This window comes from Sphaerodactylus townsendi, linkage group LG13, assembly GCF_021028975.2.
Source record: "Sphaerodactylus townsendi isolate TG3544 linkage group LG13, MPM_Stown_v2.3, whole genome shotgun sequence".
Lineage (NCBI taxonomy): Eukaryota > Metazoa > Chordata > Lepidosauria > Squamata > Sphaerodactylidae > Sphaerodactylus > Sphaerodactylus townsendi.
Window position 1 is genome coordinate 42,151,215 of NC_059437.1, and position 12,700 is coordinate 42,163,914.

The following is a 12,700-nucleotide window of genomic DNA, read 5'->3' on the forward strand; positions in this document are numbered from 1 at the left end:
CAAGGAAGAAGACCTCTGACTCCACAGCTAGAACAAGAACATATACGGGCCCTCCACCCTAGACATTCATTCGTGCCTTCGTTTTTCTGAATTGCTCCTAAAATATCCCACCTCCCTAAACCGTTCCCTGCTCACCTGACGTTAGCCAGAGGTCCAGTGCTCTCAAAGTTGTCCTGGGATTCCAGTCCATCACTCGAGGACTTCTGGACATCGGAATAAGAGGAGACGCTATTGAAACGCACCTTGTAGCTCCTGCGAACACATTGTAGCAGAACAAGGACCTCCAGGTCAGGGAATGGAAGGCGATTGGGGGGCAGAGGGGACAAGGAACACAACTCATTCTGATTGTGGCTGAGCATTTTGATCCACCTGTCTAGAAACGCTACCTTCTCGCTTGGTCTGTAAGATGTTCAGGTGGGCAACCAATGAGGGAAGCAGCCCATGATAGGGAGTCAATTACAGACTAGAAGGATGTGAAAGCCTGACACCTAATGGATACGGGAAGTATTTGTTCACCTTAAAACGAATCGGGAACAAGTTATGCTTATCGTATTATGCAATATTTAGCAGAAATGAATGGGTGTTATAAAGAGCAAGCTTGGCCATAACTCTTCTCAAATAGTTTTGGTTTTATTTCGGACAATTTTAATTCGGAAGATTTTATCCTTGGAATGAAGTTTATTTGTATATGTCTTTTAACGTTTGTTTTGCATAACGATTGTGACGGCCTATGGCTAATGCAACAAATACTGCTACCTTAAAACGAACTACGGAAAAGGGTGTCAGGCAGCAGGTGGGAAGAGACTGAAAGGTGAGTTCAGCATAATAAATTATTAAATACTTCCAAGTGTTTGAAGCATTTAGGAAACATTGGGCACTTCCCCACTCTCCTCAATCCCCCCTATGCCGTGCGCTGCTCTCAGCGCGTGGCATCCCTGGCATGCGCCCAGGTGTCCCCACGACCCGTGCTCTGTGTGGGGTCATCAAAAGGTGCCGTTTGCAAGAGCGCCAGGGATGCCGTGGGCTGAGGGGGCGCGACAGCGGCAGCCTCGGGGCAGTTACGCTGTCGCTGTCCCTGTCGTGGGGAGTGCCTGGGGACCCTGCGCTACTTGAGGAGAGTAGCGCGGGGCTTAAGGTAAGTGGGGAAAGGCCCCCTATCTTCTTCAAAATCTCACAACAATTCTGCAAAGTATCCCAAATTGCTTCAGGAAAACTGAAAGTGGATGGTGGATGGTCACCTGGGAAGTTTTGGCACAGGTGAGATTCAACATGGCGTGTTCTTAATGATGATGCCACGGCTGTTCTTTCAAGCACCATGCTGCTCCTTTTCTGCCTAAAGCATCGCTACAAATGGGCCATGTTTTTAGCATCTACCCCATGGCTACTCATGGCTACATCCAGTTCTGAAAAACTGATGGAAGGTCTGCTAGCTTTCCTGTCAAGGATTTTGGACTGTTCCTTGGGGTTATCCCAAAGGGGGAAATGCACCTTTTCACTCACTGGGGTGGGGGATGACAACAGATTGGCAGGGAAAGGAAACCCCCTCCCCCGCTGCCTTTCTGTCCTCTGCACATTCTTGAAGGCAGCAGCACAGGGGAGAAAATCAACACAGGGAAAAGAACAGCAGAACGACACAGAATAGGTTTAGCCCTAAGTGAGCAAATATTTATTTGTTAAAATAATTCTAATTACAAAACACCCTCCCCACAGACATTCACAGGGTGCAGAGTGCGCCAAGTTTCCAGCATGAGCTAAAGATATATTTTGTTTACCCAGTTTCTCTGTTGATAATGATTTATTTAGATTGCACGCAAGGGTGTTAAATTCTTTTTTACGCCGCTGCACATTTTAAACATCTGTTTTTACTGTTCCTAGTCTGCCTTTGATTTTGTAGCTGCTATTGTTCTGGGGTGGCTACGACATTTCTTGATTATGTTGCTGTTTCGGTGGAAGCAATTTTGCTGCTGCTCTTGTGACATGGGACTATTTCATGATGACATTTTTAAAAACAGTTCATGTTGTGTTAATAGTCTGAACTACCTCGAGTACCTGGGGGTGGAATAAAAACAATAATGACAAAGAATTTAATTAATTTTCATCCTGTTCTATCAAATTGGCTCACAGCAACTAAATGCCAGAATGTAGAGGTTAAGTGGGCTCTATTCTGGAGAACAAGGTAGTAATTAAGGGCAGGTGAACTCTAAAGAACCAGGTAGTGGTTAAGAGCAGGTGGACTCTAATCTGGAGAATGAGGTTTGATTCCCCACTCCTCCACATGAGCGATGGACTCTAATCTTGTGAACCACATTTGTTTCCCCACTCCTACATATGAAGCCCCCTGGGTGACCTTGGGCTAATCACAGTTCTCTCAGAACTCTCTCAGCCCCACCAACCTCCCAAGGTTGTCGGGAGAGGAAGGGAAAGGAATTCATAAGCCCCTTTGAGACTCCTTACAGGAGAGAAAGTCGGGGTATAAATCCAAACTCTTCTGCTCCTATCCCAAACCTTGATACAGAAGTGGATTCAGTAGTAATGCAAGGAAATCATCCAAAAAGAATACAGACCAACCCAGAGAAGGTGTATTGCATTGCCTGTTGTTTGACCCCTTCCACACACCCCCAAACCAGCTGAAATGTCCCACAGCATTTGTGTGGACTGGCATCCCCATTGGCAGCAAGTATGGTGAAAGAAGATACATGAAGGGGCCATGCCTAGTCACACTTACTTCCTCTCTTCCAGGTTGGAGTTTGGATTCCTCATGTCCATCAGAGCACAGCCAAATTTCTGAGAAGTGAAAGGAGAGAGAGAGAGAGAGAGAGAGATTAAATGACACAAAGTCAGGGGACACCTTGAGGGAAAAGTAGGGGGAAAGGTGCTGCATCATGCTGATGGCCCAGTCCCAGGCTATCTTCCATATGAAATGTTTGCTTCATCCCTCCTCCAAATGCAAGTGCGTCCTCTTTGCCTTGCCGTCGCAATCAACTGTATGACCAGGTCGATCGTCCTGGCCACACCTTTAACAAACTGGTCACACAGCTGGTTGGGAACATTTACAGTTGCTCCAAAATGACAGGACACACTCCCCAGTTGCCCGAGAGGCTTGTGGCTCAGCGGCAAGGCATGCACCTTGCGTGCAGAAGGTCGTAGGTTCTATCCCTGATACCTCCAGTTAGATAGCTCTCCAGCAGCAGAATCAAGAGGGACCGGGAAAACCGTCTCCAGAGAGAAAACTTTGGTGTAAGGCAACACCAGAGCTCAGCAGTCCAATGATTGTGGGATTCCAAAACCCACGGTGACTAGAAAGCATTCTTGGCCCTACTGTCAATGAAAGGAAAGGGTGGGACCCCCATATATGCAAAACAAGGCAAAGAACTCTTCCTACCTCGCCATTCTCAGGTGGGTCTCCATTGCCAAAGGTGCTGGTGACCACTAGCACTAAGGTTTCATGCTCCAGGTGGACGGTGTCATACTCATCCATTGACATCACCTGCCAAAAACACCCCCAGAAAGGCTGGTCAGAGGGATTCTTGATACTATTCAGAAAGGATGATACACATGGACCAGGGGTTCTTTTTTAGTTCTGTGTACAGTGACGCAGAGAAGGCAGGTAGCATAGAATCAGAATCATAGAGTTGGAAGAGACCTCAAGGGCCATTGAGTCCAACCCCCTGCAATCCAGGAACACATAATCAAAGCACTCCTGACAGGTGGCCATCCAGCCTCTCTTTAAAAACCTCCAAAGGAGACTCCACCACACTCTGAGGTAGTGCATTCCACTGTCGAACAGCCCTGACAGTCAGGAAGTTTTCCCCAATGTTTAGGTGGAATCGTTCACCTCTTCCTTCACCTTGAATCCATTACTCCTGGTCCTAGTCTCTGGAGCAGTAGAAAGCAAGCTTGTTCCCTCATGGATATCAAATCTCAGAAACTAAGCAGGATTAGTACTTGGAAGGGAGACCACCAAGGAACACTCTGCAGATGAAGGCAACGGCAAACCACCTCTGCTTCTCACTTGCCTTGAAAGCCCTTTGTTGGGGTTGCCAGAGGCCGGCAGCAACTTGACGGCACTTTACACACACCCACATTTAGTGATGCAGGAGAATTCGCGTGCACGTGTATGATGCTAGCCATCTGACAAGGCTTTGGGGCTCTCAAGCCAAGGAGTAAACACCAAGGCTTTAGGGAAATGAAATAAGTGCTCTTGGACACACCTGCTCTTGGACAATGATGAACAGGTCTGTATATCCTCTCCTCCTGTCTATTAGACCCGAAGTGAATATTGTGTGCCGAGATAACCCCAATGGCTGGTGTTCAGAGGCCCTGTCTTTTATTATGCAGTTAAATATTCTAGGGCTTGACAGCAGGTCCCAGGAGCTAAGTCCTAGTTCAAACCAAGCTCTTAAGGTTTGTTTATTTTTTTAAAAAAAACATTCCCTGAATAAGTGCAGAGGTTTGAGTGTAGGTTTCTCACTCTTTCTGGCTTTCTGAGCTTTTAGATTTGACCTTTGCCTACATTTATCCAGAGCTGGATGCTGCATTTGTTCTGTGGGTGGACGGTGGCTGTCCCCCTCTCTGGTTATGCAACGGTTCTACAAAATCACAGCTCCTCTTTGACTCTTATCAGTTCACAGTTGAGTTTTGTGTATTGGGGGGGGGGGGCTTCCTTCACTTGTCCTTCCACTGCCTTTTTACCCACGACCCTCCCAATCTGCATTTGCTTCATGTTTTCCTTTCCTAATCTGCCAGTAAGCATCCCATTTCCTTTTCTGACTCACATCTCTCCACGTTTTCTTCGAAAAGCATATTCAAAAAAGGTTTTCTGAGCTATTGTGTTGGATGCACAGGTGGCAGTCCCCTAAGAACCTACCTCCTGGCCACCCGCCAGCCTCTCAAATTCTGGCAGTCTTTGCTCTTCATTGCCAGAAGTCCTCAGGAGACGCAGCAGAAAAAGTGTGTTGCTGAACTCACAGGCACTAGCCAATCAGCACCGGCATGACAGATGTACATGCTAGCCAATAGAGAGCTGTGCCAAAAGTCTGGAGGAGATAGGTGGGGAAAGGTGCCTTCCTGACCTCACAGGCACTTCCACTAGCCAATCAGCATTGACATGACAGAGGTACATGCCAGCCGATGGAGAGCTGTGCCAAAAGTCCTCTGGCGACACAGTGGGGAAGGTGTCTTCCTGACCTCACAGGCACTAGCCAATTAGCACAGTCACTATCCACAGCTGGCTTTTGCTGCGGATATGTAACACCCCCCCCCCCAAAAAAAAGAGTCTTTTTGAATTGAAGGTGGAAGGGTTTTAATTTAGAGATTGCGAACACTAATAATTTATATTTTAATGTAAAACTAAATTATTGTTTTAATTTAAATTATTGTTTTAACTAAGTTACTGTTTTAACTGCATGTATTTTTGTATTGTTATAGCCAATGGCTCAAACAATAAATACTTGACTTGACTTGACTTGAAGGTGGAAGGGGACTTTACAAGTATCCTCGTTCTACAAAGACTGTGTGACCTCCTCAAAGGACAGCCATTTCTCTTCAGCTCTTCGCTAGGGGTTGGAGATTGCTCCCCCATCCCCACTCATCCAAACTCACACAATCCAGAATCCTACCTTGGCATCAAAGGCATGCTTGAAGATTTCACACAGGGTTTTTGCATAGACCTGGGACTTCCCTGTTTCTGTGGCATACAGGATGGTGGCCTTCACCCTCTTCGCCATCGCCTGCCCCATCAGCTTGGCAGAAAACTTCACCGCTCTAGGAGAAAGGGGGGGGGGGGTAAAGGTGACTCCTTGAATCAAAAAAACCAGACGGCAGAGGAGTCCCCCCTGGTGTTTGTGTTGGCTGTTTCATGACACCGGAGGTCATGTGGATGGGTTACAGGACAGAACAAAAAGAACAAACATTTTACAAGACCCAGAATCTTTTCCGAGCCAGGGCAGATTCTCATATGATGCTCTTAAGTGTACCTCTGTTTTCTGTGAACGTGCACCTAAAAATGTTATGTGTGAAAGAGACAAGCAGACACGCATGCATGGATCTTGTATTGTACATTCATTGGACAAAAAGCCAGGACTGTGGGTTCCTCAACTCTACATTCACTGGCAAACCTGAAGAAGAGTTTGGATTTATACCGCCCCCCCCCCCCTTCTCTCCTGTAAGGAGTCTCAAGGCGGTTTACAAACTCATCTCTCTTCTTTTCCCACAACAAACACTCTGTGAGGGAGGTGGCTCAGAGAGAGTTCGGAGAGAACCTCCAATCCAGGCTGTTAACATAACTTCAAATCAACCTCTGGCGATATCGCCACATTGCTGCAGTTTATGAGCGCTGTGCGAGAGGCAAAGAGGTGTTTTGAACGCCACTCGCACACAGCCCCTTAGCGTAAAGGTTAATGCATCGTGTTTTGAATTAGTTCTGGCCGCATTTGCCCTCTGCCGTGCCCAGACTCCATTTACGGAACTGAAGGCCGTTTCCAGCATCGCAGATGACAGGAGAGCTCCGGCACTTGGTTAAATATTGAGGGCACCGTAAGCAGTACACACAGACCCACTTCCTGCTTTGCGCATCGGGGCTGGCGGTTGCGTCTGGCCCGGCTCGGTTAATATCACTGAATTATTAACTCACTCAGAAAACCAACAGTTTATAATTTACTGTGCCAAAGAGCTTCTGGGATTGGAATTTGGGTGGAAACGTGGCCATAAAGATGAACTGTAGCAGAATGGCTGAAAGAGCACCAGCCTCAAGATGTGTTTCCGTCTATGGAGCAGTGCAGAGTGACTGTGTGATGGGGTCTCTGTTCTGTCCACTACAGATACCCTACAACACAATCATTCCACGCTGTGCCACAGAGAGACACAAATATTACCATATCATGCCTCTGAAGATGATGAAGAAGAAGAGTTGGATTTATATTCCCCCTTTCTCTCCTGTAAGGAGACTCAAAGGGGCTTACAAACTCCTTTCCCTTCCCCCCTCCCCACAACAAACACCCTGTGAGGTAGGTGGGGCTGAGAGAGCTCCAAAGAACTGCGACTAGCCCAAGGTCACCCAGCTGGAATGTGTTGGAGTGCACAGGCGACTCTGAATTCCCCAGATAAGCTTTCACAGCTCCAGCGGCAGGGTGGGGAATCAAACTCGGTTCCTCCAGATTAGAGTACACCTGCTCTTAACCACTACGCCACACTGGCTCTGCCATAGATGTGGGTGAAACGTTAGGAGCAAAAGCTACCAGACCATGGCCATATAGCCCAGAAAATGCAAAACAGCCTGTTGATTCTGGCCAAGAAAGCCTTTGACAACATAAGAAAATGATGATCAGTGCTGGAATTACTGGCCCAGTCTGAAAGAATTGGCAGGATGTGGTCACCACTTGGCTCTCAGGGTTAGTGAGTCACTTCTCTTGCACTAATAACATCATCAGGTAGCTTCCAGTGATACCCCAAAGAAACTCCCCAAGAGGTTTCTGCCCCAATGAAAGCTGATTGGCACTTCTGGTTTTCAACCGGATGCTCAGAGAGCCCTGAAGGATCAGATTAAAGGTCCGTCTTGTCTTGCAACGGACAGATACCTCTTGGAAAGCTCACCATTAGACAGGAAGTGGTGACCATCCCCCACCCCTCCCGGCTCTTCAGAGGTAAAGGATGCCTCCAACCAAGAATGTTCCCATTCTCTGTGGTTTTGGTTAATAGCAGCTGATAGGCCTGTCTGCCATTCATTTGTCAAATCCTGTATAAAGAACAGAATTGCCTTAATGGCTCAGCCTGAAAGGATCACTCAATGCAGGATCGTCTTTCCCCAAGAAGGGCCCGCCAGATGTTTTTGGGATGCCCAGAAACAGAGATGGAGACAAGCCATTTTGGTGGTGACGGATGGCTTGCACCATTGACATGCCCAAGTGAGGGGAAAGTACACCAGCTCCGCTGTCCGGATCTTGGTTCTGCTTTCCACCTGGTAGTTTTCAGGCAAGGAAAGGGTCGCATATCCTTCTAGCCTTTTCTAGGAGCAGCAGTGGCATAGGAGGTTAAGAGCTTGTGTATCTACTCTGGAGGAACCGGGTTTGATTCCCAGCTCTGCTGCCTGAGCTGTGGAGGCTTATCTGGGGAACTAGATTAGCCTGTACACTCCCACACACGCCAGCTGGGTGACCTTGGGCTAGTCACAGCTTCTCGGAGCTCTCTCAGCCCCACCTACCTCACAGGGTGTTTGTTGTGAGGGGGGAAGGGCAAGGAGATTGTAAGCCCCTTTGAGTCTCCGGCAGGAGAGAAAGGGGGGATATAAATCCAAACTCTTCTTCGCTTCTTCTTTACAAGATGTCTTCTCCCTGACCCTTTCAGGAGCAGCAGTGGCGTACTGGTTAAGAGCAGGAGTACTGTAATCTGGAGGAACCGGGTTTGATTCCCCGCTCTGCCGCCTGAGCTGTGGAGGCTCATCTGGGGAATTCAGATTAGCCTGTACATTCCAAAACACGCCAGCTGGGTGATCTTGGGCTAGTCACAGTTCTTCTGAACTCTCTCAGGCACCTCACAGGGTGTTTGTTGTTAGGGGGGAAGGGTAAGGAGTTTGTAAGCCCCTTTGAGTCTCCTGTAGGAGAGAAAGCGGGGATATAAATCTAATTCTTCTACTTCTTCCAGTATGAACGCTTCTGGGTCTGTTTTGGGGGAAGGTTGCTGTCACCTAGCAACCATGGACTTCCCCTTACTGTTTCTTGGGTCAACTGGAAGAGGTGCTCTGATCAGCCAAACAAGATAAATATTTCTGATTTGGCTTCTTGTCCGGGCAAAGTTGTCACAATACAAGACACAACCACATTCATCACAGGTTGGAGCAATAATTAAAATAGTCATTTAAAACCATTTGACTAACTTAAGAAAGGCACCCTTTACTCCTTCTTAATCCTTCATGTCTTCAGAAAATAGATGGGTCTTGAGAGCCAGAATGGTGCAGCGGTTAGAGTCCCCGACTAGGATCTGGGAGTTCTGAGTTCAAATTCTCATTCAGTAATAGAAGCTGGTCAGATGACCTTTGGCCAGTGACTTGCTCACAGCCTAGCCTACCTCACAGGGTGGTTATGAGGACAAAATGAAGGAGAGGAGAACGCTATTAGCTGCTTTGGGAGCCTATTGGAGAGAAAGGTGGGGTATAAATACCTAAATAACTTATATTCAGCACGCATGAACACATGAAGGGCCAATTATGTGCTTTCGGGCCTGCGTTCCATCTAGCCCAAAATGGTTTTATTGTGATTGACAGCAGCTCCGCAGTGGCTGAGGCAGGGTCTTTGCTGGCCAGCGACTAGAAATCTTTTAGTTAAAGGAGTTGCCTGGGATTAAACCTGTGCCTTCTACACGCAAAGCAGGTGTTCTAACACTGAGCTGTCTTTCTAAAAGATCAGTGGGGCAGACGTTGATAACCTTTCTCCTGTTCCTCAGAGCCATCACCGAGAAGGCCCTGCTTCTTCACACAACAGTTATCATTGCGGTTAATGAGAACATTTCAAGCAGGATTCTTCCTGGCGACCAGAAATGGAGACTGGTCTGGAGAGAAATGCTTTCTGAGATGTGCAGCTCATGCACCATGAAGGGGGTTATAGGTCGGGGCAAGCTCTTTGCACGGAACCCAGAAACCTACACGCAGCCACCACCACACCAACGATATATATATAATACCGCCTCTTGCGCTTTTTCGAAGATGAGCTGCAGCATGCCCCAAAGCCAGTTGTCTGTCCCCCTCCACCTCCAGGAAGGCCCTGCGACATACCCAGAATGTACGTACTTAGCCAGCTTTTTAAACCCGATGGCTCTCTTCTTGGTAGGAGTGCCGTTGATGCCCTTCCAGACATGCGTGTTCCAAGGGTCAGGCTGGGAGAAGAGAGAAAAGGGACCCATTCAGGAAGAGGAGTTGTTCAAAGTCACAACGGAAGTGCCTCCCACATGCCACAAGATGGAATAATTCTGGATTGGAAACTGACCAGCAATGGGAAAGAGCAAGTAACAGCATGGAGGACAGCAAGAGGGGGTGGCAGGTGGCTGAGAACTATCACTATGCTGGCCTCAAGGTGCTCAACTCTCAAACATCTTTCTTCCGTTGTGTTATTCTCACATTCCAAGGGAAACAGGGAGGGGGGATTTTTGGCGGGAACTCTGAGGGAATACAGGCAATTGTATTTTCACAGTTTGGCAGAACTGGCTTTCTGAACACCAGGTACTGACTGTCATCAATAAAGATTTCTGATCCCGCATCCAGAGTCCGCTTATTGACTTCAGTCTTAAGACTTGACACAGGATCTTTTTTTGCTGGCAGGATACCTGTGATGCCCACAAATGTGACAGCTGCCTTCACAGAAGGAATGCAAACAGTGGACCTGCGAAGCTTTCTGACAACCCCTAAACACTGCAGAACTTGTAGTGGCAACTGTGGATCCACAATCAGTGGTGATCATTTGGATGCATTTCCCACCACTCTCCTTAGGCCTATCCCCAGTTGTAGCAGAGGGACACTGAAACACATGGTACCTGGTATTCAAATGAAGGGGTGAGTCTGTAATTGAGCATTTCCTGGTGGAACACAGGGGTGATGCTGCCAGACATTGGGGGGACAATCCAGACCCAGTCAGCGGGGCACCCTCCTCGGCACCGGTATTCGTTCTCCATATGCTTGATGAAGGATTCGGTGGCGGAGTGATGGTCCACAATGGTCACTTTGTCACTCTGTAGGGAAGGGAGGACCAGACAAAACTTATTCGAAAGAAGTTGAAAGCCAGAATCATCCCAACCTGCCTGGGCCACGCTCACTCCATTCTGCAAACATTTCCCAGATGCAGGCAGGATGAATGAGGGCATGATGCCGTCTTTGTCCCATTTCCTTTATTCGCTGTTGTCTGTTGATAGCCTTCCCTCGTGCTAATTTATCCCTCCCACACCTTACAGCCTCCTGCATAGGGTTGCTGTTGCAAGGATATAAATGGAGGCATGGAGAAAGATGTGAGCCATTTTAGATTCTCAAAGGGTGAAATGCAAATAGTAAACAAAGCCAATAAATGAATAAAGCTTCTTCTGTCCATAGGGCCTTCCAGACTGCCAACTTTCTTGTCCACCACGGAAGTTGCAGATATTGTTCCCCTGAGCTGTTGGAATGTTTGTGAATATCCCACACCCTCACATCAGCTCAGCTAATAGAAGCTTTCCTGCCACAAGTGCAGTACAAATGTAGCAGCAAGTCACAGACGCAAGCTTTGCACCTCCATTAAGCACCGTCCTGTGTTGCAAGCAGGTATTTACAGCTCAAACAGGAGTCCAGCCTGCTCCCCACCCCGTTGAACAAACGCTATCGGGGGCATTTCTAAAGGTTTTCATGTCCAATATGAAGTGCCAGAACAATGTACGTTGACCTATGGGAATAAATTACATGTGTACTTTTTTGTCTCATGAATATGGAAACCTCAAAGGATTCCCCACAAGAAACCACGCTGTGCCCCTTATAATGCACACGTGCCCACGTGAAGGCTCTTCACTGCATCCTGATGTATTCTTTGTGTGCATGAATGCAACAACAGGCATCACAGCAGTGACGCTGGATCAAACTCCCGATGACTGTTTGCTGCAGCACTGCTCCCTGGTACCTGGAAGCTGTACAAGACAGCAATGTTGATCTCCACCAAGGCCTGGTCCTTCCACAGCGAAGAGGTCTTCCGCATGTCCAAGTTCATCTTCTTGGCAACTTCCTGCAACGCAAGAAGAGTGAAGACCTGTAACTTGATATGGAATGAAACTGCCCCAGTAGGGAAAATAGTCAACGGGCTTGCACTTAATGTCAACACAACATGAAACAGTGAAAAACAATCTCAATAGCCCAGCTCCAGACTTGGACTTCTCCATTCATTTATGGTGGCCTTGTCTTCAGTGCCTGCTAGGAGCACTCCCAATTTCTCTCCAATAGGTATATTTGTCCCCCCTTGAAGAAGCAACAAAATCCATAATTCTCATCTACTTGAGTGAAATGCACACTCCAAAAGACAATGCTCCAGTGTATCAATCCAGAACTTTAAATGCTCATCAAATATCTGAGCATCCAAATGTGCAAGGCACTTGAAAAACAAATCAAAGTGGACAGTTCTTCTGAAGCAGAACAGGAGAGAAGGGCGAGTGACAGCATTGTGCCATTACAGGACTAAAGGTGACGGAAAGCTGAGGCCACCCTCTCGCAACAACGCCTACCGCACTTCTAGTCTGAAGGAGCAGCTGCCCACAGCTGCCATGCTTCCTCATACATTTTCCCTGCTTTCTCCGGTAAGGTGTACAGCCCACCCCAAGTGTGTAGTGTCCCTTCTGCCTTAAAGCAGATGATGTTTCTGGGTTTGGTTGTGGTGGGTTTTCCAGGCTGTGTGGCCGTAGTCTGGTGGATCTTGTTCCTAACGTTTCACCTGCACCTGTGGCTGGCATCTTCAGAAGTATATCACAAGAAGGAAGTCTGTTGCATAGTGTCCAGTGAGAAGGGAATATTTTAGTGGGAAGGGAATGTTTTAGTCCCTTCTCACTGGACACAGTGTGTAACAGACTTCCCTCTGTGATACACCACTGAAGATGCCAGCCACAGATGCAGGCGAACCATTAGGAACAAGATCCACCAGACCACAGCCACACAGCCGGGAAAACCCACCACAACTAGTTGAATCTGGCCGTGAAAGCCTTCGACAAT

The 12,700-nt window shown here is 47.7% G+C and overlaps 1 protein-coding gene across 3 annotated transcripts in view; it reads right to left on the reverse strand.

Annotated features, from left to right (window-relative positions):
• The window catches only part of NOS1 (nitric oxide synthase 1), a 211,668-nt gene that overhangs the window by 20,835 nt on the left and 178,133 nt on the right, over window positions 1-12,700 (reverse strand). For all 3 annotated transcript variants that reach the window (XM_048514672.1, XM_048514671.1, XM_048514674.1), the window contains exons 11-17: window positions 11,625-11,726; window positions 10,519-10,713; window positions 9,779-9,864; window positions 5,619-5,763; window positions 3,383-3,487; window positions 2,726-2,784; window positions 136-252 (exon numbers count right to left, since the gene is read on the reverse strand). In XM_048514672.1, the coding sequence (XP_048370629.1) occupies window positions 136-252; window positions 2,726-2,784; window positions 3,383-3,487; window positions 5,619-5,763; window positions 9,779-9,864; window positions 10,519-10,713; window positions 11,625-11,726 (809 nt within the window). The remainder of the gene's footprint in view (window positions 1-135; window positions 253-2,725; window positions 2,785-3,382; window positions 3,488-5,618; window positions 5,764-9,778; window positions 9,865-10,518; window positions 10,714-11,624; window positions 11,727-12,700) is intronic.